This window comes from Ptychodera flava, chromosome 9 (assembly GCF_041260155.1).
Source record: "Ptychodera flava strain L36383 chromosome 9, AS_Pfla_20210202, whole genome shotgun sequence".
In the NCBI taxonomy this organism is placed as follows: domain Eukaryota; kingdom Metazoa; phylum Hemichordata; class Enteropneusta; family Ptychoderidae; genus Ptychodera; species Ptychodera flava.
The window spans coordinates 10,843,431-10,869,219 of NC_091936.1; the positions used below are offsets into that span (position 1 = coordinate 10,843,431).

Below are 25,789 nucleotides of genomic sequence, written 5' to 3' on the forward strand. Positions count from 1 at the left end.
CTCCCAAATCACCCTGCAACAAAATAAGACTGATAGATATTTGAAAAATCATTAAGATCAAAGTGAACAAAATCAAATTATGAAAAAGAAAACGAAACATGGTACGAACATGTTTGTTCGTACGCCCACTGTTCAACTGAAGAAAAGTTGGTTGTCACATGACCATGATCATTTTGCGGGAAAATCGAATATGGCGACTTACTCTGTGTACATTTCACCGCGCCGTTCTTGTCATCAGGCTCAGTGAACATTTTCATTTATATTTCGAAATCTTTTGACTTATCAGCTAAAACTTGTTAATTTTCACACGTCGGTATCGAAAAAAGAACACTGAAGTGTCGAGTATGTGATAAACTGATATTTCTGACGTCGTTTCTGAAGTTACACAACTCGTTCTTCATACTGTACTTGGGTTTTATGCAAGTGAGATAAATAGTAAATAGGCGCCAGTTTTCATCGCGACCAGAAAGAAGCATGGCTGTGACCGAAATCAAGTTAGTCCAAGACACTCTGTGTCGAATGCAGAAGAATTTAGAATGCCCTATATGGTAAGTTTATTCGTAAAAATAACGATTTCGCCAGTGTCAATACACGTCCACTGATCGAGTGACCCGATCATTTAGAAATGGCTTCTTTCGAGTCCGACATAGCTGCAGCATGCAGTTACGTGTACAGTAACTTGAGGTTTTGCCTTGGGTTTGCTTCATTCAAAACCTTGAGCTACTGTACTGCAGCGAAACAGAACTAAGTATTCCGAAAGCTGTTGTTGATTGTATAAATTTTAGACATCCCGTGCTGTGTGTTCCCGGCGTTTAATACGGCCTCCCCACCACACAGCCTGTGGCGAGGCCGTATAACGCCGGGAACACACAGCACGGTACGCAGGGCTATTAGACATATAGACACCCATTCTTTATGAATACAGTACATAGACCAACTCAGAATTTGAAATTCGTCAACCCATTGAGCTAGTAGAATTTAGAAAGTGATCTACATGTAGCTCCATATAATTATAACCTTTGACAGATTCTGGAACATCTTCTAAAATTCCACTTTCTCAAAAACATGAAGCAGTAATGGTTCAATTCCCTAAGAGTTCAAGTTGAAGTATTTTTTGATGTTATCATGTTTGAAACTTTTAAGTTACCTTACAATATTACCAGTACATGTACACTTTTGATTTGATGTTTTTTATAGTACAAAGTTTTTTTCTTATCCGTCTACAAACATAACAGAAACTAGCACATAAACTGACTGGCTGAGTTGTCTGCTTGATCATACTCTGTGCTTTGTAACACACATATGGCCCACACAAAAATTTAGTGTGTTAGAGCGCAAAGGACCAAATACACAATCGGTCAATCGAGCAGACTACCCAGCACACAAATGCCAGTGGATGGCTTCAACCGCTGCAAAGAATCATTCTGTCGAAAAACAGCCTTTAAGTATTCAGTACTTTTAACTATTGTATTTTGTAAGTTTTTTTTTTTAAGTGAAACATTGCAAATGTCAGGAAATTCCACTTGAAATAACTTATTCAAGTCAGCATGTTGAACAAGTGTGTTAAATAAATTTCTTGTTTTTAGTTTGGATTTACTGAAGGATCCAGTGTCCACAAGATGTGATCACCAGTTTTGCAGGTAATTATGAAGTGTAATGCTTACGTTGGATAAAATGGAATGATGATAAAAATTGGATAATTTTCTGGCCATAAGTTGTAGCTATAAATACATAACATTGCAATAGTTTGCTTCTGTTTTAGGGTGAGTCATCTGGGGCCATGCCTGCTACAGACTGTAATACATCCCTTTTACTAAATGGACAGTTAACTGCAACACAAATCTTTGTCAATCAAATTCAAAAAGTACATCCACAAAAAGACAGTTCAGTGAATTGCATTATATCTGCATGATCCCAAACTACCATACAGAATCAAATTCTCATTACTAGTAACTACTTACTTTTTTCAACTACTTTCTTTTTCCAGCTTGTTAAATCTTGCATTTCTAAAACAGATTTCAGCTTTACCTGTCGACAACTATCTTGTCTCTTTTTACACAATATTATAATTTGACCAAATCATTGTAAATGTGAATCCTAAGCAATGAACCATTTTCTCACTCAGTGTATTCAACTTTTGATTGAACTTCCAATTTGCCACAAAATTAAGCAATATTCAGAGACAAAGTTGCAATACATTTAAAAAAACAATTCTTATATAACTTTACCCTAAGGTTTTGCATCCTAGAAGTTCTTAATAAGAAGTCATCAGCTCCGTGTCCACTTTGCAAGAAGCCTATAACAAAAAGGTAAGAGCATGCATTTCAAATTTATTGACAAGAATTTGTTTCAGTTACAACATTCATATGTGTGCATACATTATTAACAATAAGAATATTTTATTTCTTCAATAGCTATATACATCTAGTGCTGTTATTGCTGTTCTCCGTGGAAGTTAAAATTTATTTCATTATGCAAATAAAAGTCCAACACCTAGTGTTAGTCAGCAGATCACCGATAATAAGGACAGATTACACTAGTTGTATGTAACGCATTCTTCTATTTTATTTATTTTACTTTACTGCAGGAGTTTAACAGAGCACTGTAAACTGAATGAGATTGTTACTGCGGTAAGAGGAGTGGTCAGTGCGGTAAAAGATGATACAGGAATGGAATGTAAGCGAAAAAATGTCATATTCAGTCAGGACTTTATTTACATCTATACTATAGTTATGGAAAGGACATGCAAACTGATTCAAAAAAATGCATAATTGATTGTTTTTCCAATTAGGGCTATACTTCTGCCTCAAAGTAATGAAGATGTTCTTTGAAGTAACTAAAAGCAGTCTTTATTGATGCTTTCACTTGAAGAGTATCAAACCATTACAACTCACGGCAGTCATAGTCTAATTTTTATTATACTAGTTGAAGGGTCAAAATTACTTATTTTACACCTTCTAGGGATGAACTGTTCTTTCACACCTATAACACCATTGTTGGGTTGGATTGTTTCCCATTGTGGAGTTAGATCTCTAGACTGGGGTATTGGGTTGAAAGGCTTATCTTGTCCTTTAATCATTTTTGTGATCTGGTTTAAGGTACGCCACCACGAGGTCCCCCTATTGCATCGCAGCCATCACCAAAACCTAGTCGGCTACAACAAGAAGAAGAGAACAACCAGGTTGGTCTAAGTGTGTTAGTGATTTATCAATCAGACATTCCAGTGCTTTATTATTATAATATTCATGGTTCAACTTGCTTATCAGTAGAATCATTCAATTCTTTGCTGCATGATCAATATAAAATTCTCGATTGTCACATGTACATATTTGGTCAATTTTTTTTTTAATATAAATAAACCAATCACAATTTTTCCTCTCTGAAGACTGTTGCAAACACATCTAAAGGAAGAAAGAAGAAAAAGAACACAAGAATTGCCAAGACAAGAAAAGTAGAAAGTCAACATATTGATGTTTACATCGATGAGGACTGTGAAAGTGAAGCTAGTAGGCAAGATATCATCACAACCAACACTAATGTCAGGTAAGATGTTGGTAAGAAAGAAAAGTTTTGAAATTCACCTGAATCAAGCTTCACCATACTATACCAACACTGCTCTGTGCAAGAACACCTTTATAATGTGTACTGATGCCACTAAATTTCCTCATATTTAGATCAAATACTTGAACACAACTGTGCATTGTAGTTTTCTGAAACTTACAAGTAGGTTTTTTGTAATCATTTGAACAGGCAAGAAGTAAATCCTTCAAAGACGTTTTGTTTGCACTTCATTTTCAGCATAGATACATGTAAGTTGTTACTCTACAGCAAGATAGTATAAACATTTTAAATTTATATATTGTTAGGTGACACTATATAAATATTCTTGGTTTGATTGAAGGGCCAGCAGCTATAACTTTTGATAATTTTTCTAGTATTTTTGTTTTTGGATGTCAACTGCAAGTTGTGTTCTACACCTGGAACTATGTTGAAATACCCTCTATTAGCTTGTCAATACAGCATCTTTATGTCTAAAATGAACTGTTATTGTTTACATTTGAATTCTAGTCCAGACCAGAATGCACTCGACAACAGTTGCACATGTACAGGCTGAGTTGATAAGCTGATTACTGTGTATTTCAACATGCTTTGTGGAGCAGAAGAAGAAATTATGGTTTACATTAACACAAAACTTAAAGTTACAGATACTACCCCTTTAACCCTTTTCCTGCCGGGTCACTGGATTACTACTATGTGATACAGAAGCCACAGATAGTTTTACATTCCTGTAAGATTTTCTCATCGGTGCTATTCTTTCGTTCCTTTTCAGTTCCTCTTTCCCAGCTCCTCAGTCTTCGAAGACCAGGAAGAGGAGAAACACCAGGAGATCCCTCAGGAATGACAATTGTGATGATGCAAATAGTGATAAACATCCTGCTAGCCATGGTGATCTTCTTCTGGAGCTGGACAAGTTGCCAGTGTCAGATCAGCTTGACTTGGAACAGATTGCAGGAAATCAGGATAGAAACCAACCTGGTGTAATGAACAAGCCATCAAGCTCTACTGCTGTTGCTAGACAACAGTCTGAAACAACTAGTAACCATGGTGAAAGAAATGAAGCGGCAAAACCACAGGAGGAAAACAGACAGAAAGAAAATGTCTTTCAACTGCCAGAGGTGGCGCCATCACGCAATACGAATGTTGGAAAGTCGTCATCATCAGATATGGACCCGTATGAGTTCATTCCAAGTCAGCGAACTCCAAAGAAGAAAGGGCGACTGCAGAAGAAAGTGAAGGGGAAAGGGGCCAACAAGAGATTGCACAGTAGCAGTGAGGAGAGACCAAGGAAGAAGGCCTGTGTTGTTATTGTGTCTCGGGAAAAAGAAGTAAAAGGAAATCAAACTGGTGAAGATGACCATAGTAAGGGCCTCACTGGAAACACTGGAAGCACTGCAGCATCTGACAAGCTTGAAAAAATTTCTGCCACAAACACTGCCACAGGACAGCAAGTTGTTGCTCAGCAACTGTTTGCTGTTACCAAGGAAACAAGGACAGATGTGACTGATGGTAATTTTCTGGATGGATTATCTGGTGATGAAGTGACAACAAAGAGAGTGACAAGAAGTCGAGAGAAGTTGGAGGAAGAAAACTGCAAAGAAGGAGAAGAGTCTGAGGATGATTTCTTTACATCCAACAGGAAATCTTCTCTTGGAAGTAAAGTCTTTGTGAACACTTACAGTAAAGGGTTAAACCACACGAGGAAGAAGTCCGCTGAGAGGAACAAAGCCATCAAGAGAAGTAAAACACATGCAAGTGGTGATGATTTTGATTCTCTGATGGACTTTGATAAATTTCTAGAAGACAGCGATGATGAAGTAAATGTAAAGATGCCGAGATCAAGCAAAGAGGAAAAGACTCATGGAGAGAGCATCTCGGAAAGTCGGAGACAAATCTTTGATGCTTACAACAAACAAACGATTAAGGAGACTGGCAAGAGTGATCAGATTCCAGAACAAAATTTCAAGAATTTAGCAAATATCAGCGGTATAGCGAGCAAGACTAAGGGAAGGGGCAAAAGGAAGAAAGGCAGAAACACAAAGGATACCATCGCTGATTTCATTCCGTGCAGTCAGGATGCCATTGGTCATATCATAAAGAACACAGTCTTAGACTATCGCTGTGATGAACCAGACATCTCCCAGTGTGACTCCATTCAAGATATGAACACAGTAACAGATGCACACATGAATGATGAGCTGAAACAGGTTAATATTTCAGAAAAGAAAGGAGCAGGGGGTCAGAAAGTGTTTACAAGCGCACAGAACAAGAAAGAAGAAGGTAAGTACACTTGCTCAATCGATAATCTTCAACTATTACTGTTGAACCCACGTTGTTTAGTTTGTGAAGTTTTAACCAATATCCTGCCAGGCCTGTTACTTGCCATTTTAAATGCTAAGTCAGTGACAGCATTGAGCTGAAATCTACACTTTCACCTACAATCAACACGTATACCACAATGGGTTAGGTCTGTAAAATCATGTTTACATTAGCTAAGTATTCAGGGGCACTCAAATGTTCAAATCTGTTAAAAAAAATGCATGGAACATGATATACATTACCAGAGTTAATCTGATTGTGATATGAACTTTGATAAATAAGGGTTACTTGTGATCAAACAAGGTCGAGGTAATTGCGAGTATTTGAAACAATGTCACACATTTGAGATATGCACAAAGAAGGATTATCATATACCTACATTCACGTGCCTGTGTAAAGCTATGGGAGAAAGCGCCCTCAGATCCGTGCATTTTTTTTACGTATCACGCCCCGGCCCGGTGCCCAAATATGGGCAATCGCGTGCATTTCTGAACTATGTCGATTCTGGTTACTACGCGCATTGCTATCCGCAAACGTTCCATTCGTACACAAAGCCAGCGCGAGATTTGGAAAACGTCTGCTCGCTCAGCTCGTAGTTGCGCGTGGCGTCAGTGGCGTCAGGCTATTATTTCTAAATTCTAGTGAAATCCTGTGTATATTAAGTGAGTGTCTGTTCAGTATAAATTACCAGAAACTGACATCACGCTTTTATCCTTCCTACACCTCGATTTCAATCTGGATCTCTGTTGGTCACGTACTAGTACGCAAGTTGCTTTGCGCGTTCTAGAATTCTGCGGGTAAACAAATGACGTCATTATGTATGTCAATCCGCGACGGGAAGCGGCCATCGTATATATGGAAAACAGACACAAATGGCGATGAATTTTTGAAATCGCACGCATTTTTATCTCCTACACAATGTTGAATATTATGTAAACTACATATTTATCATTCCATAAGGTATATGATAAAACCTTTACGGCCCTGATACGGCTTTTGCGGCCCGAGGTCGTACGGCGTACGGGCCCTCGCACGCTCGGGCCCTTCCGCCGTACGACCTCGGGCCGCAAAACCGTATCAGGGCCGTAAAGATTAAAGGGGAAATTTACCCAGACTTTCTTGGTAATCAGGTCGTTATTTAGTGTAAAATAAACAAAATAGCGTTGGTTTCATTCACTTTCACTTGCGCGTATTAGCGCAGTGGCCACAAGCTGAACGCACGGAAACCGGAAGTGACATATCAAACTTACTAGTCACAGCGGGTTCAAAGCGAGGTCACTTATGACCAAGCTCTTCCACGCCAAGTAGAGTAAACGTACGCGGTACGCAAACCTCAGTGCTCGACTAAAAAGCATAATGGCGAAGATAATCGGTAATAACTTCAAACCTGAACGAGCAATCGATGATCCAAGATTGACATCGTCAGAAAGTTACAGCGACTCGAGTTCGGAAAGTGACTATTCTAGCTCCGATGACGAAGTTCAAATTACTCTCGGCGATCAATCATGCCTGTCATTGTCAACCCACGGTCCCTGTGAAATCATGCCAACACCGAAGTAATGCCAATGCTCTAAAGAGATCGACATAAATTCTAAAAGTTTGAGCATTTTTAATGTGTTACAGAACACCTCGATGTAGCCATGATAAGTCTAGAACCAGCGGTCCTGTCTACAGCGTTCCGTTTCTAGTGCCTGAGCGTAAGCACAGTCCCCATATGTACAAGCAAAGCACTTTGGGCTGGATATGCCCCGGGCAGTTTTCTTTTAGGCTAGTAGTTCAGTAGTTGGACTTGCAACTTTCGGTAAAAGCAGTCCTTCTCAAATGGTATTCGCAGAAAACTTTATTTCTGCTCGACTTTAACATTGACACCGAGTGCTTGGCCCCTAATTCTGTAGCCATTCTGTACACTGTAAGTGGAAAGCTTACCTGCTTACAGTTACACACGTCGACTGCTTCAATGACCAAGTTTACGACGTCACTTCCGGTATTTTAGTACACCACTGTTTGTTAGCCAGTGAGTGAAAGTGAATAAAATCGACACGAAAGCCTTTCAATGACCATATCAGTTTAATATGCAAAATTAATTTTCAGGGTAAATTTCCCCTTTAAATGTACTGTATTTGTTACAGTTACTCTGTGAATGTCACTGTTAGTAAAACAATACTATGATAGTATCTACACAAAGTGCAGTATCAAAAATATTATACACAGAACATATCATAAATTCGTGAAAAAATATCCAAATTTGGTATATCTATAGATGTATTTGGTTTTCTTTTTGTCTCAGGTACTACAGCAGAAACGCCTCATGCAGCTAATCCTAGTGATGATGAATTCAATGGAAGTATTACAGAATCCATGGAATTCCAAGAGGATAAATATGATGGAAGTACTACAGAATCCATGGAAATCATAGATGATGTTGCAGAGGAAGAAACTATCAAACCAATAAAAGGTGAGATTTCTTTGTGTGATATTGATTATGTTGAGACTTGCGTCGTAGTTGTCTATTTATGTCTACCTGCAAATCCAATTGTGTGTTTGTTCATCGTTGTAGATAGAACTTTCCCATTTTGGCACAGCTCTGTTTATATTTAGAACCCCTTATTATCGCAGATCCTATGGCTAGATTATCAATGTACCTAAAATTGTGGTGATGACATTTTAAGTGCCTTTCTTCCATCAGCTAATTTATCTCAATATAGTAAACATCAATAATAGAAAATGTGACCCCGCTGTTGATGAATCTATTTTCCTTTACATCAAAGTGGATGATGAAGACACATCTATGGTGAATTTATAGAAAGTCAAGACATTATTGTCAAAGTTGATATTTATAGGATAACTTTATTTTATAATTGATAATTTAAAGAAAAAAATTGGAAGAAGAACAAATTTAGCAACCAAAAGTGACATATGTCTCAGTGGTTTAGGACAATCAATCTAATGATCCTTTTTATGAAACACTATTCTTTCACTTCAGGTTCACAAAGTTGTCTCCGCACAGGGAAGAAAAGTGAAGTTGTCTCAAGAAAGAAAACTCATCCCAAGGTCAGACAACAGAGAGAACTGTCAGAGAAGAAAATGAGAGACGGTGCTGTGGAACAAGTGGGAGCCATTGACAAGGCAGGTAGTGAGAACCTGGAAGACAGTATGACACCTGACTTGATTTTACCAACACCGGAAGAAACAAAAGAAGAGAGTGTCAAGAAAAACAGGGGAGACACTGAAACAAATCAAAGTGAGGTGATTTCAGTCATTCCAGAGTCTCATTTAGAAAAATCCATTCCCTCTGGTAAAAGTCAAAGTATGGAAAATGAAGACGTTAAGATGAATGCAGTTCAGCCGACAAAAGATGATGGAAATGATGATTTGGAAAAGACAGATGATGATGATGATGAAGATGATGATGAAAGTGATGTTGAGGATGAGGATGATACAGCTGATGATAGTGATGATGAAGATTCAGATTTGGACCTCCTTCCTCCAGGGCGAGATCTTGATGATAGTCTCATTGCAAGGGGCAAAAGACAAAGCAGAAACAGTTCATGTGTCGGTAATAACAAGACAAAGCTGGAGGAGGCAATTATGAATGGCAGCCAAGAGAAGAATGCAGAATCTCAAAAATCCCAAAAGAGAAATTCTGGCAAAACTGCAAATACAGAGACCAAAGGCAAGAGTTCACTCTCACAAGACAATGCAACATGTAAGAGTCTTAAGATGACAAGTTCCAGACCCAGAGACGGACATCTTGAGGTTAAGGAATCAGTGCCAGCTGTTACTCCTGTGTCATGCATACCTGAGAGCATGGAAGATGATTGCACAGCGTTGGTCACAAAACGCAAAACCAGGTACAGTCAGAGCAGGAGTCCAGCCCTGTCAAGGTCCAAGCTGAGATCTTTTGCGATGGGGGAAAGTAAACAGGCTGTAATGGCTGGCAGTGGTGGCAAGGAAAAACAAACCATGAAAGGGCCAGACAGTGAACAGACTTCATGTGACAGTGAACGTACAGTGGAATTGTTTTCTAACAAAAGTGATGAAACTGGAAACACCAATCCAAAGGATGAACATGTTGAAACAGATATGAATGGCGTGAAATCAAAATTGAAAAACAAAGGCAGCTTATCAGCAACATCTTCAAAGAACTCAGTGTCTCAAGTAGAGTTAACATCACCAGTGTTTCAAAAGCAAACATTTCAACAGAAAGCCCAAGACGTAGTTCATGGTGGCAGTGAAACCGATAATGTTACAAAGGACAAGATCGAAACATCTGCAGATAACAATGGCATTGATGCCAACAGTACAGAATCCATGGTACCTGCCAGCATTGGTGCATCACAGAGTGAAAATGAACCTACTCCTGTCATAGTTGTGCCCAGGAGAACAAGGCAGTCTGCCAGGGCTGTCGACCAATCAGCCACTGCCAAAAAGGGTCAAAGTTCAATGAAAGAACAAGCCAATAAACAAACCAAGCTGAAAAGGAGGAAAGGTAAAAAGGCTGAGTCATCGGAATCTGATGCTCGAAAATGTGCATCACAAATTTCAGCAGTTACAGGGTCAAATGTCAGTGAGGTCAATGACCTTGACATGGATCAAGAGAGTGTTTCACAGGATAAAATGAATTCAGGTCAAGGTTCACAGCTGAAGAACAACAGTGACAATGCTTCTGGGGTCTCTCTATCTGGTGAAAATAGCATCTCAATTCTACACAGGACAGACAAAGCAAAGGTAAATACTGAGGAAAAGTTGACAGAGGGTAAGGAGACTGGAGAAGGAAAAGATAGTATTGCTGGAAGAGACACAGCAGTTGGATTCGGAACAAGAAGGATCTCAGAAAGCGATCATGAGTTGGTGAGCCCACCTGAGAAGTGGACAGAGGGGACACTGAAACTATACAGCAACACTGAGCAGAGCCTTAGTGGCAGTAAAAGCCTGGAGTGTAAGGAAGATGATGCTGTGTCCAGCAATGTAAGTGACAAACTACGATGTCTTGAAACAGATATTTCAGGTAGTATTGAAGCCACCAAAACTTCTCCCAATACTAATGATGATCATGATGGTGATATAGTTGAAGCATCAGAAAATGAGGAGGAGGAGGAAAACGATGATGATGATGATGATGATGATGATGATGATCCAGAAGGCGTTATTCCACCTACACCCCCTGCAATGCTGGGTGCTATCTCAGATAAACCTGCAATGTTGGGTGCTATCTCAGATAAACCATCTGTGAGACTGCTACGGAAGAGAAGTCATAATGAAAATGCCAATAATAACCTAAGGGATTATTCTGTGAAGTCCGCAAAGAGTTCACCTTCAAAGACATCCATGGACAGAGAGAAAGTACTTGAGGATGTGAAGGAGACAGTGCTTGAAGATGATTCCAATGTCTCAGGTTGTGATGATGATGAAACAGATGACGAAGGAGCAGTAAGACTGATCTCACCTATGTCATCACCAGTGAAAAAGAAGAGAAAAAGAAGAGTTGCCAGGCAACTGTCTGACAGTGACAGCAATGATGACATTTTGACCAACTCACAGTTAGATGCCATACTAGCAGAATCAGCATTCCCACTGCATAGTGAGGAGACCCCTTGTAAGGAAACTGCAAAAGGAAAGAGAGATGGCCAAACCAATGCTGAAGAGGTCACAGGTCATACCGATATTGATATGGAGACCTATTGTGAAGAAGTTGAAGACAGAGCCCTCAACAGCTGTGATGACACTGACTGTAAGTAAATTAGAACTTTATAAAGGATGCATTGAGAGTTGTGAGGACGGCTTTCTAATTAATAACATTACTATGCTGGAAAACATTCCAAAGTTTTCTGTCAATGGAAATTGTTTTGTGAATTTTTGTAATTACAATATGTTTTATATCAGAGTTTGATTGATGCAAATGAAAGCCAATGAAGAATATCTGTGTCCATAAAAAAATATTTCATATTTCCAGCTTGTACATGAACAAACGAATCACTGTTCACGCTTTCAGCTACAATGCTTATCTCAAAAGTTCATAGGATAAGATATCTGCTAATTAATTCAAAATTAATCTTTCATCCCCAAAATGTAGCCTTTCCCAATGAGGTTTTCCTTATACATGCAAATTACCACACAGATAAAACAAAGCAAAACTTGATTGCATATGGTATGTGCCATTTTGAAAACTTGTATGGCTTGAGATAAACGAACAAGGGCGTAGGATATAGGGTATACTGAAACATTGTATCCATATGATTTATGTTGTGCTTGCAGCTCTCAAGTAAGTTTCGCCATTATTTTAATTTGATTACAGCTGACAGTACTCAGGACAGTGCTGCAAGCAAACAATTGAATCTGACCAGTGCGTCATCTATTCTATCAAGCCAAGGAGAAATGTTCAGCTCTCAGGTATGCAGTAAATCAAATCTTCGTTTCATGAATGTTTCTAGACTTGCAATTGCTTCAGCTATCACTTGTATTGCATGCTTATGGGAGCATAGACTTTGTAAATTTCATTTGTGTTTCACTTACCTGGTATTATTGCCACAGATTCTAAAATGATAAAAGTAATGGTTTACGAGATCAATGCTGATACCCCTGTGGGGAATCTAGAAAGCTAAAGAGATCTGCAACATTATTATACATATAATATTCCACACTTGCCAGAGTAGAGGTATTCTTATGGTGTCCAATCCATGCCAAAATTACTACTTTGATTTTACAACTCAACATGCCATTCCGAATTTCTATTTTACAATTCAACATGCTATTTCACAACACAACATGCACTTCCAAATCCTATTTTACAACTCAACATGCTATTTCACAACACAACATGCACTTCCAAATCCTATTTTACAACTCAACATGCTCTTCCCAATTTCATTTGACAACACATCATGCACTTCCAAATCCTATTTACAACTCAACATGCTATTTCACAACACAACATGCACTTCCAAATCCTATTTTACAACTCAACATGCTCTTCCCAATTTCATTTGACAACACATCATGCACTTCCAAATCCTATTTTACAACTCAACATGCTATTTCACACACAACATGCACTTCCAAATCCTATTTTACAACTCACATGCTCTTCCCAATTTCATTTGACAACACATCATGCACTTCCAAATCCTATTTTACAACTCAACATGCTCTTCCCAATTTCATTTGACAACACATCATGCACTTCCAAATCCTATTTTACAACTCAACATGCTCTTCCCAATTTCATTTGACAACACATCATGCACTTCCAAATCCTATTTTACAACTCAACATGCTCTTCCCAATTTCATTTGACAACACATCATGCACTTCCAAATCCTATTTTACAACTCAACATGCTCTTCCCAATTTCATTTGACAACACATCATGCACTTCCAAATCCTATTTTACAACTCAACATGCTCTTCCCAATTTCATTTGACAACACATCATGCACTTCCGAATCCTATTTTACAACTCAACATGCTCTTCCCAATTTCATTTGACAACACATCATGCACTTCCTAATCCTATTTTACAACTCAACATGCTCTTCCCAATTTCATTTGACAACACATCATGCACTTCCAAATCCTATTTTACAACTCAACATCCTTCCCAATTTCATTTGACAACACATCATGCACTTCCAAATCCTATTTCACAATTCAACATCCCATTCTAAAGCTAGCTCTGCGGAGCAGGGCAGTGTTACTGGCTATCGAACAAGATTCAAAATGGCGGACGCGAAATGGTCCCCTCGCACAGAGAGAGAAATGCGAACTTTGCACAAGTCTAAAAACGCAGCTTAGCACATTGTGTATCTAAACAAAATGAGCGTGCTCGAAAACTAGGATCGATCACGATTATAAATTAAAAATTGGCTGTTTTTGGAAAAGAAACTGTGCGCTGCAATCAGCAGTTTTGTCTATTGTGCACCGTGCGTGGGAGGCTTATCGTGAAAGACCGAGATTTACTATATGGCGCATCTGATACGGATATGGTCCCATCGCATAGAGAGATGACAGTGGGCTTTGTGTAAGTTCAAAAGCACAGCTTAGCTCATCGTGCATCTAGACATGTTGAGCGTGCTCAAAATAGGAGATCGATCACGATTTTGGGTGAAAAAAAACGAGTTTTCGGTGGAGAAACTGCACGTTGCAACCAGTGGTTGGTTTTGCCTATGGCGGTCAGCAGGGCTGTGGTGGGAGGCCTTTCGCCGCCAGGGGTGGACCATTGGGGAGTGGAAAATTTTCGAAAAAAAATTCCCCACAAATTTCAAAAAAAATAATCAGCCAAAGAAACTTGAGAAAAACAGATGACGCACTTAGGTAAAGGAAAAAAATCCGTCAAAAGTTACTTTCTGAAACATTTTTATTTTAGTCTGCATCAGATAGGCCTATACTATGATTCTTTGGCCAAGGGGGGGGGGGGGAGGGAGATCTGAAGGGTATAATCGTGGCCAGTAAATGAAGTAACTTTTTATTTCATAACTTTTTGTTCTGTTTATCATATTTTTTCTTTCACTGAAGTTTGGCATCGTAAAGTAATTCGAGATATAAGATAATATAAAAATCATATCTGTGATATCGATTGTTAACAACTGTATTGTGGGTCTTTACACTATGATTAATTAACAAGAATTCAACAATTCAGGCAGCTTGCATCGGTACATAAAATGGAAATATTCACCAACCATATGACAAGCAATCACTTTCTTTGTATTTCACTATTCAACGAAACTGATTTCCATTGTAATGTTTAAACTTTATTTTACAATTAAACATTACAAATCCGTATTTTTTAGTCCCCACGGACACCGTCCGGGGGACTTATAGGTTTGGTCATGTCCGTGCGTGTGTGCGTGCGTGCGTCCGTGCGTCCGTCCGTCCGTTCACGCAGATATCTCAGAGATTCCTGGAGCGATTTCATTCAAACTTGGTACAAGGATTAATTCATATGTCATACAGATGCACGTCGATTTGTTTTGTGATACGATCCAATATGGCTGCCAGGCGGCCATTTTATTACGATTTTTTCATGTACAGAGCCATAACTTAGGCATGTTTCAACTGATTTTATTCAAAGTTGGTACAAGGACATTGACCAATGTCATAGATATGCACGTCAATTTTTTTGGTGATACGATCCAATATGGCTGCCAGGCGGCCATTTTATTACGATTTTTTCATGTACAGAGCCATAACTTAGGCATGTTTCAACTGATTTTATTCAAAGTTGGTACAAGGACATTGACCAATGTCATAGATATGCACGTCAATTTTTTATGTGATACGATCCAATATGGCCGCCATGCGGCCATTTTGTTACGATTTTTTCATATACAGAGCCATAACTCAGGCATGTTTCAACAGATTTATTCAAAGTTGGTACAAGGACATTGACCAATGTCATAGCTATGCACATCAATTTGTTTTGTGATACGATCCAATATGGCTGCTGTGCGGCCTTTTTGTTAAGACTTTTTCATGTACAGAGCCATAACTCAGACGTGACTCAACCGATTTTATTCAAACTTGGTACAAGGACATTGACCTATGTCATGCACATGCACATTGATTTGTTTTGTGATATGATCCAATATGGCCGCCGTGTGGCCATTTTATTACGATTTTTTCATGTCCAGAACCATAACTCAGACATGTATCAAGCGAATTTATTCAAAGTTGGTACAAGGAGATTGACCAATGTCATACATATGCACATTAATTGTTTTGTGATACGATCAATATGGCTGCTGTGCGGCCATTTTGTTATGATTTTTTCATGTACAAGCCATAACTCAGGCATATCTCAACCAATTTTAATCAAATTTTCTACAAGGACATTAACCTATGTCATGTATATGCACATTTATTTGTTGTGTGATACGATCCAATATGGCCACCGTGTGGCCATTTTATTACGATTTTTTCATGTCCTGAACTACAACTCAGACATGTATCAAGCGAATTCATTCAAAAGTATTTTTATCACAGACCTTATGAAGAGGAGTCTATCCTGTCTGAGGACCTGTAATCAAAGTACCATTAACAAGTGGGGACTGTGTCATCAACGATGACTTGTCTTTTCAAAATTTCATTTGTACACTTGTCTTGACGGTTGAATACCGTGCGTGTGAAATGCAATAGTGCAGAAGAATACGGATAGCGACATTACAGCGACCTCTATCGGTTGTTATCCACACAGTCTTTCTCGCGAAGTCCGTTCCAACAGAGCTTTGACCCTTGTCTGGCCCCATATTCGTATTTTACATCTCCGCTTGCTGAGGCTTAGTTGTCAGTTGTCATGGCTGTAATGTCGCTATCCGTATTCTTCTGCACTATTGCATTTCACACGCACGGTATTCAACCGTCAAGACAAGTGTACAAATGAATTTTGAAAAGAAAAATACGGATTTGTAGCCTAATGTTTAATTGTAAATAAAGTTTAGAACATTACAATGGAAATCAGTTTCGTTGAATATTGAAATACAAAGAAAGTGATTGTTTGTCATATGGTTGGTGAATATTTCCCATTTTATGTACCGATGCAAGCTGCCTGAATTGTTGAATTCTTGTTAATTAATCATAGTGTAAAGACCCACAATACAGTTGTTAACAATCGATATCACAGATATGATTTTTACATTATCTTATATCTCGAATTACTTTACGATGCCAAACTTCAGTGAAAGAAAAAATATGATAAACAGAACAAAAAGTTATAAAATAAAAAAGTTACTTCATTTACTGGCCACGATTATACCCTTCAGATCTCCCCTCCCCCCCCCCCTCTTGGCCAAAGAATCATAGTATAGGCCTATCTGATGCAGACTAAAATAAAAATGTTTCAGAAAGTAACTTTTGACGGATTTTTTTTCCTTTACCTAAGTGCGTCATCTGTTTTTCTCAAGTTTCTTTGGCTGATTATTTTTATTGAAATTTGTGGGGAATTTTTTTTTCGAAAATTTCCACTCCCAATGGTCCACCCCTTGCCGGCTAAAGGCCTCCCACCACAGCCCTGCTGACCGCCATAGGCAAACCAACTGGTTGCAACGCGCAGTTTCTCCACCGAAAACTCGTTTTTTTTCACCCAAAATCGTGATCGATCTCCTATTTTGAGCACGCTCAACTTGTCTAGATGCACGATGAGCTAAGCTGTGCTTTTGAACTTACACAAAGCCTATTTTCATCTCTCTATGCGATGGGACCATATCCGTATCAGATGCGCCATATAGTAAATCTCGGTCTTTCACGATAAGCCTCCCACGCACGGTGCACAATAGACAAAACTGTTGATTGCAGCGCGCAGTTTCTTTTCCAAAAACAGCCAATTTTTAATTTATAATCGTGATCGATCCTAGTTTTCGAGCACGCTCATTTTGTTTAGATACACAATGTGCTAAACTGCGTTTTTAGACTTGTGCAAAGTTCGCATTTCTCTCTCTGTGCGAGGGGACCATTTCGCGTCCGCCATTTTGAATCTTGTTCGATAGCCAGTAACACTGCCCTGCTCCGCAGAGCTAGCTTTAGAATGGGATGTTGAATTGTGAAATAGGATTTGGAAGTGCATGATGTGTTGTCAAATGAAATTGGGAAGAGCATGTTGAGTTGTAAAATAGGATTTGGAAGTGCATGATGTGTTGTCAAATGAAATTGGGAAGAGCATGTTGAGTTGTAAAATAGGATTTGGAAGTGCATGATGTGTTGTCAAATGAAATTGGGAAGAGCATGTTGAGTTGTAAAATAGGATTTGGAAGTGCATGATGTGTTGTCAAATGAAATTGGGAAGAGCATGTTGAGTTGTAAAATAGGATTTGGAAGTGCATGTTGTGTTGTGAAATAGCATGTTGAGTTGTAAAATAGGATTTGGAAGTGCATGATGTGTTGTCAAATGAAATTGGGAAGAGCATGTTGAGTTGTAAAATAGGATTTGGAAGTGCATGTTGTGTTGTGAAATAGCATGTTGAGTTGTAAAATAGGATTTGGAAGTGCATGATGTGTTGTCAAATGAAATTGGGAAGAGCATGTTGAGTTGTAAAATAGGATTTGGAAGTGCATGTTGTGTTGTGAAATAGCATGTTGAGTTGTAAAATAGGATTTGGAAGTGCATGTTGTGTTGTGAAATAGCATGTTGGATTGTAAAACAGAATCCGGAATGGCATGTTGTGTTGTAAAATCAAAGTAGTAATTTTGGCATGGATTGGACACCATAGTATACTGCATAGCCAATTTTGTTTACAGACTTCTAACATTTTCTATATTTATTATACACGTAATAAATGAAAGAGGTGGGGAATTTCACAGGTGTTACAATTCAACAACCCCACAATGTTGTTACATGACAGATATGCTGTGCAGTACCACATTAACCCTTTTAGCGCCAAAGTCAATTTTTGTTGCCCTTATAAAATTATGCCACAGTCAGTTTTGTCAGACTTTTGCTAAAATTTTGATAAAAACTGTAGCTGATTAAAAATTGTTTTCATTTGGTCCAAAATTATCAGAAAAGTTACAGAAAAGTTCATAAAATTTAGTACGATGTTGCACTAAAATTTTGGTTGGAAAAAATACAGCACTCAAAGGGTTAAGGCTGTCATTGATGTTTTCCAGTACAAAACAGTGATAAAAGGTCGAGGCTGCAGTGTAGAAAACAATGTGTGTACCCAAACTTTCTAAACTTGGAGGGTTTAAAAGTGATGCTCAGAGTTACATGTATTACATATTATTTTCACACGAGAGATAAAATACAAAAGGAACACTGCATGATGAGTTATCACATATTTTTTTCAGACAAGAGATAAGATGCAGAAGGAACTGCATGACATCGAAGCAGAGATGGCCAAGATAAAGGCAGCAATTGCAGCAACAGACAACGACGGCAACAAGTCACAGCAAGGTGACCACAGTGTGACTGATCACCCAATGGATGTAGACGCTGAGTGTCGCAATGACGGTGACAAACAGGATGACAAAAATCCCAGGGAGGATGCTGAGACTGGACTCTATGACGGTGACAAATCATGTGATGATGAGGGTGACATGGATGGTGACAATGATGTTAGCATAAATGGTGACAGTGATGATGACATTTGCTGCAGCCCTCTGTCACCCTCACCACCTCCCCGGATATCACCATCAAAACTCCGAATTCCATCAGTCAGTGACTTACCTTACAAACTGAAAGAAGTTGAGGAGTTACTTGGACAGCTCAAGTCACAACCCAGTGAAGAGAGGTCAATGGTTAAAGCAAGCCTTGAAAAGAAAAGGAAAGTTGACATGAACGAACTGAAGCAAAAAGCCGTCATATCTGATGATACAGACAGTGAACCAGAGACAAACACAGGGCAGAGTAAGTCTCAAACAGAGTTGAGAAAAGTACCCAGCTTTGAGAATCCAACTAGCCAGCAAGGAAGTCAGAGAAAATTCACCTTCAGACAGAATGTGCCAAGTAAACTCAATGCCCAGAAACAGTCAGTTGTGCAAGACAGGAGGAAAATCAGTCCAAACTTTCCCAGCAAGCAGGATCAGAGAAAGATTCTGATGCAGAAAAGCAAGATCAGCCCTGTTTCAGAAAGGAATCGGTCTGGCAGCAGTGTGGTACACAACCAGTCACAGGTAGACAGGACTGTCAAGGCATCTGGCAGCAGTGTGGTACACAACCAGTCACAGGTAGACAGGACTGTCAAGGCATCTGGCAGCAGTGTGGTACACAACCAGTCACAGGCAGACAGGACTGTCAAGGCATCTGGCAGCAGTGTGGTACACAACCAGTCACAGGTAGACAGGACTGTCAAGGCATCTGGCAGCAGTGTGGTACACACCAGTCACAGGTAGACAGGACTGTCAAGGCATCTGGCAGCAGTGTGGTACACAACCAGTCACAGGTAGACAGAACTGTCAAGGCATCTGGCAGCAGTGTGGTACACAACCAGTCACAGGCAGACAGGACTGTCAAGGCAGAGTATGCCTTCATCACAACTGGTCTCAGTAAAGAAGAGCTTGTGAGTATACAGTTTGCATCTTTCAAACTCAAAGTCATTCAATCAGGACAATTTAAGACTCATTCAAACAGGATAATATGCTAGCCATTTTAATTTTTTTCAATCAAATTTTGCTATTAAAATCTTTCAGGCAGTTTGAAATGAACGGACAGTGAAGGGGTCCCTATGCAGTATCATAATCATAAACAAGTTTTGTCAATAGTTAGACACCTTACATGTATTTATTTATTCATTATTTCTTTGTCTTTTTCCTCATACAGAAAGATGTTGAGTATGTAACCAGACAAATGGGTTGTCGTCTCCTGCCAAAGTTCAATTCTTCTGTTACTCATGTCATTGTGAAAACATGTAAGTTGTCAGTTTTTGTAATCTTTTATTTCTGATATAGCATCAAACATATATATACATGAATATTCACACAATCCAACTATATTCAGTCTACAAAACTAATAAAGTTTTATACATACAACCACTGTAAATTCTGCAAAACTTGTTTTCAGGCTCTTATCTCAAGCTTGAACAGTGACTGAATTGTTAGTAAGTTAACATCAAAAGGTAACGAAATATTGCAACAGGTGTCAGTTTCAATCAGATATGAATTACTGTTTCCTTTTAAACAAACAAAAACACCTGTATGTCAGATAGTTGTTTTCCACAATTATTTATTTTCTTTCTTTTCTAATCTCTTCTCTTGAATTTGGTATAATAATGGAAATGTTGATCAACGTTTTGTTTTGTTTTGTTTTGTTTTTCTGATAGATGATGGCCTTGTTTGTGAAAGAACTCTGAAATACTTCTTTGGTATTGCTGCAAGGAAATGGGTTGTCAGTTACAAGTGTGAGTATTGCTGTTTATTTTCAGTGATGTAGATGTCTCGAATTCTTGCAGTTTATGTGAATTTGTTCCGTTATGATCAACATATCATTCTTGAAGTTCATCAGAAAATTTGAAGAAGTTGCGCTCAGTGTGAACAGTTAACTTGTCTCTTCAGCTGACTTAACTTTTCACATTTCAGTTTGATTATTCATGTACAACTGTTACACTGATCACGTTCATGCTAAGTCCACTTTCAACTCTGAAGCAGTCCATCATTTGCCATGCAACTCTTCATACCCCATTTGCCATACTTATGTGGTTCCTACAGTCTGATTGAGCATGGCAATACTTAATTTAACTTATAAAACTTAATTAACTTCATTGTTGAGAGCAGCAAAGGTTCTCAGTGCCTAAGATTCGCTATCTTAAATTTGTATGCTGCCCAATCCAATGAAAGTTGTTGTCCTGAAATTTCATCAGTAAAGAGCAGGATTTCATTCAAAAATGGTATTTTAGATTCACAATTATCCTACATTGTATGTATTACAGGGATACAAGCATGCGTACAGGCTGGCACCATGTTGTCTGAAGAGCCTTATGAAGTCCGTGGTGATCTTGTCAACGGTGTAAATCACATGGGACCTAGAAGAGCCAGGAAAACAACGGGCAAGCTGTTGCTAAGCAACTATGAGATCTGTCTCATGGGGTCATTTACAGCCCTGACTACAAGTGAGTAAATCCGCATATTTTGATGCTCGCACAGATCATTGGCTACTATCATCTTTTATTATTGATCTCTTATATTTATAGACATTTATTGTAAAATATCCATCATTGTGCATTTAATTTATATGCATTTAATAGCAAGTGAACAACATACCTTCAAACATGATGTAGGCTATTTCAAAGTTGCAGAACTAGCAAGTAGAAAAATAAAACAACTTTCAAATATTGCTGATATTTCTTTCCACAGGTCAGTTTCGTATACTGATAGAAGAATGTGGTGCCAGTATAGTTCATCAACCATCCTTGTTCAGCTACGACACAAAGATGACTCCAGTCATAATCCTACAGCCAGATGCCAATACTGTACAAATTGACTACAACAGTGAGTACTGCTAACACGTAACATACTTGAAATGTTATAAAGTGCCAATTTGATAAAGATATTTTCCTGTTATGAAGGGGAATGAACATTCCATAGCACAGATGAGCAACGGCATTTACTGTATGTTCGTCCTAAGCCATCTGAAAGTCAAGTGGTCCTATGGTCTTGTCTGCTAGTTCTGTACACATCCTTGATTATGCAAGTGAATTTGAACTCTCAAGTTTATGAGATCAGTTGATGGGCAAATCCACCTTGTCCATGCAACAACTTGCTGGTCGTGTACCTTTGATTCTAGTGGTTGCCAACCCCTAAATAGCCATCTCAATATTGGCATTGACTTTGGGAGGACAAATTCAGCAATTAAAAATATTTCATAATAATCAGAATGATGGAAATATATGGTAGTGCAGTGTCGTATTTTCATCATCTGCTAGGTAAATGCAATAGTTCGGCAGTGTGTACCTTTAACTTTGTCAAATTTTTCCCCATTTCAAGGTATTTACAAGAAATTCCATGCAGTGACAGCCACCAGAGAGTGGATCTTCGACAGCGTAGCCCAGTACACAGTGCAACCATTGAAGGAGTACTTGCTGTGTGATGTGCAAGAGAATGCTGGCGATGAGATCATTACACTGGATTCTGACAGCGACAGTGAATTGTACTGAGTGTCTTAGTAACAGCGACAGTGAATTGTACTGAGTGTCATACTAGTGTAGGGCATGATGTGAGCAGTTTGTGAAGCTGATCATTTGGGAATAATACCCGCACATAGAACTTAAGTCTAACAGGAAAAAGTTTCCGTTTTTTGATATTTTGTCTCTGTCAAACGACAATAAACAAGCTTTCAACCAACTATGCACTCAATAGATATTGATTCGTAATATGTCAGCATCATACGTAACCTCACTACAAATCAGACCAATATTTGCAGTTTAATACTGGGCAGATATTTCATACTGATTTATTTCTGGTGGAAGTAACACACTGTATTAGGACTTGTTGATCATTTTACTCAATGAGGACTTTGTTTACAGGATAAGCTGATCATTCCTGATGCTAAGTACGGTTGAAAGGCTCTATTGTTTATCACTTTTTAGACATGTTTCAAGATACAAATACAATATGATGATTTCTCAATAATACACAAATAATACAAATAATGTCTGTAAGTTGCAAACTTGTTCCAGTTGATACAATGTCAATAGTGTTCGTCAACCAACATGGCCTTCCTTCAGAATTGCACAGACATGATTTCAGAAAGTTAAAATTTCAAAAACTACATTTTAAAATTACATGAGACGGGCTTACAGATAGGTCAAACAAGTTAAATAATGAGTAATTAGACAATCAATGTTGTGTGTTGACACTTAATCATCACAATGACAGTAGTCTAGAAATGTTGTGATGGCCACGTTGTTTTTCTCTACAAAGAGTTAGGTTGGAAAAGGTTGCAATGTTGAAGTTTCCTGATTTGAACAAACATCACATGGAAGGGGGTTAAACAGACTGAGAGTAAAATATTTTATATCTGACTTTTTTCTTTTTGTCTTTTTTATGTGTGATGTAGATCATACAGCCGAAAAAAACAATTTGTAGACAGAAGTTGTCTGTAAGATTTTGACTTCCATTCAAGAAATCAATAAGAGTTGAGTTTCTTGAAAGATTTTGTTCTGTCAAGTTTTAAAAAATTATAGTATGCTTTCTTGTTCAGTTCCTGCAGGATTTACTGTACATTGAAATACCCAGTATTTACTTTTCAGCTTTTCAACATGTGAACATATAGTATGTGCACAACTTGTACCTGTATTGTTTCTGTAAATACCAAAATTTCAAGAATCAACTGAAATCATTTTTACGATGTTACACATTTTAAAATCCCATTGCATGTTTGAACAGTTTTACATTGTCAGTTAGGTTAGCCTGTGTCACACAAATTGCCTCAAGACTTGTCAGATATTTTTAATGCTCTCTGACTGACTACATAAAGAAATCTCATGTCACGTGGATACTATTTTCTGTATACCCCCTTGTACATGGGCTAGAGGTCTTAAATACAAATTACAATACATAAAGGAGAAACTTCATCACCCAAAGGAAGGCAGTGGAAGTTCAATACAGTACCTACCCCTCACTCTGTAGTAGTCTGATGTATCTCCAGTCGCCTAGAATGTTACTATTAACCCTTTGAGCACCAAAGACAATCCCCTTTATAAAATAAACCCCAGTCAATTTTTCTCAGTTTTGCCAAAATTTTTAGAAAAAAACTGTAGCAAATGAAATGTAATGTCCATTTGGTCCAAAATTATCAAAATATTACGGAAAATTTCATAAAAATTGGTAAAATTTTGCACTAAAATTTTGGTGGGAGAAAATTACAGCGCTCAAAGGGTTAAGTAACCTAGTAACTCTCTAGTCTGTAAATAGAATAATACAAATTTATTACATAATTACATTAGAAATAGCCTCACCTACACTATGTCAATTTGCTAGAAAACATTTCTTTTCATGTACTTTTTATGCAGAGAAATACAAACTTTGCTTTTTATATCAAGTATATCTTTTACAATGGTAAATTGAATGTCATTTCTCAAATAACAGTTGACTTATTTTTTGAAAATTTTCAATAAAATTGCCATCTGTACATAACTACAGTATATCTGCTTTTCTTTTGTCAATCTTTTTATTGTGCATGAATATGAATTCAACTTACACTTGTTTTACTTCAGAATGTTTCAAAGTACTGAGATTTGAAAAGTTCTGGTTTTGATAACCAAGCGTAGGTTGTTTCTGAAATGAAAATTTTTGTTATTAATAAACCATGGGAGACCTCAGCATTCTTATTGTCTTCTTGATTTTCACAAAATGCACACAAAAAGCTGACAATAATGATTAAAGTAGTGATAAAATAATATTGTGTGGTGATAGATAGTCACAAAGAAATGGCTGAAAACTCTCAGCAGCCTACTAGATGCCATTGACACTCACATCACATTTAACAGTACCTTATTAGACCAATACACTCTATATTTTAATATAGGATAGCATCACAGGTTTATGACTGAAGTGTTTCAGCTGCTTGGTGCTAACCTTTAGATTTAATATGTTTACCAATGAATATCATAATATTTTACAATAATTAGCTGCCTGTAAACTAGCTTTCTGCAAGTTACTCTAAATGGAATTTGTGTTTCCATTTTGAATAGCATTATTGGCAAAGAGTCCATGAAAATTCAGATGCATGTCAATTTTAAAAAATTAAAATTTTGCAAAGGAGCCAGTAATGTTTAAAGGTATACTGTCACCTGTTCCAATTTTGCCACAATTACCATGGAAAGAGAAAATCTAACCAATCACAGACTTGAAGCGGGTGGCTGCGTTTTAAAAACAGCACCCTCACATGGGCATTTTGAATACCAAGGAACACCCCTTTGACCATATATGGGCATATTTAGATTACAGGTGACTGTATACCTTAACTTTTAATGATTTTTGTACAATTCCTTTTTTTCAATATCAGCTACAGTTTCTTGTTCTATTCCCCAAAGCATGACATGCTTTGGGGAATATTTACTGTTAACATTTGAATTCTAGTATGGACCAGAATTCACTTGTCAACAATGACAATGTATTATCTACACATGTACAGGCCGGCTGAGTTGTAAAGCTGAATACTGTATATCTAAACAATGTTTAGATATACAGTATTCAGCTTTACAACTCAGCCAGTACATGTGTAGATAATACATTGTTATTGTTGACAAGTGAATTCTGGTCCAGAGTAGAGATCAAACGTTAACAGTAATAGTGCATTTTGCACCTATGTTGTGTTGACAAGCTATGTAGTTAGTGCTTCAATATACTTTGGGGGGTAGAACAAGAACATGCAATCGCCATACAAGACAAAAATACAAATGTAGTTAAAGAAATCATCCAAAATTAAACTGGCCTTGTAAAAAGACCGCAACCTCTCCTATTGTTTGTTTTAAATGTACACTGAGTGTAT

General features: G+C 38.0%; 1 protein-coding gene across 1 annotated transcript; it reads left to right on the forward strand.

Moving 5' to 3' along the window:
* The first annotated feature begins 178 nt into the window (after positions 1–178).
* Positions 179–24,440, forward strand: LOC139140205 (breast cancer type 1 susceptibility protein homolog). Its single transcript, XM_070709293.1, is given in 17 exon segments — positions 179–548; positions 1,587–1,640; positions 2,235–2,309; positions 2,588–2,676; positions 3,099–3,181; positions 3,386–3,543; positions 4,331–5,838; positions 8,165–8,332; positions 8,861–11,608; positions 12,173–12,267; positions 18,652–19,653; positions 19,656–19,862; positions 20,123–20,210; positions 20,622–20,699; positions 21,228–21,407; positions 21,652–21,786; positions 22,282–24,440. Coding segments are annotated over 17 exon segments (6,912 nt in total). The 5' UTR covers positions 179–474; the 3' UTR covers positions 22,452–24,440.
* Positions 24,441–25,789: the final 1,349 nt, after the last annotated feature.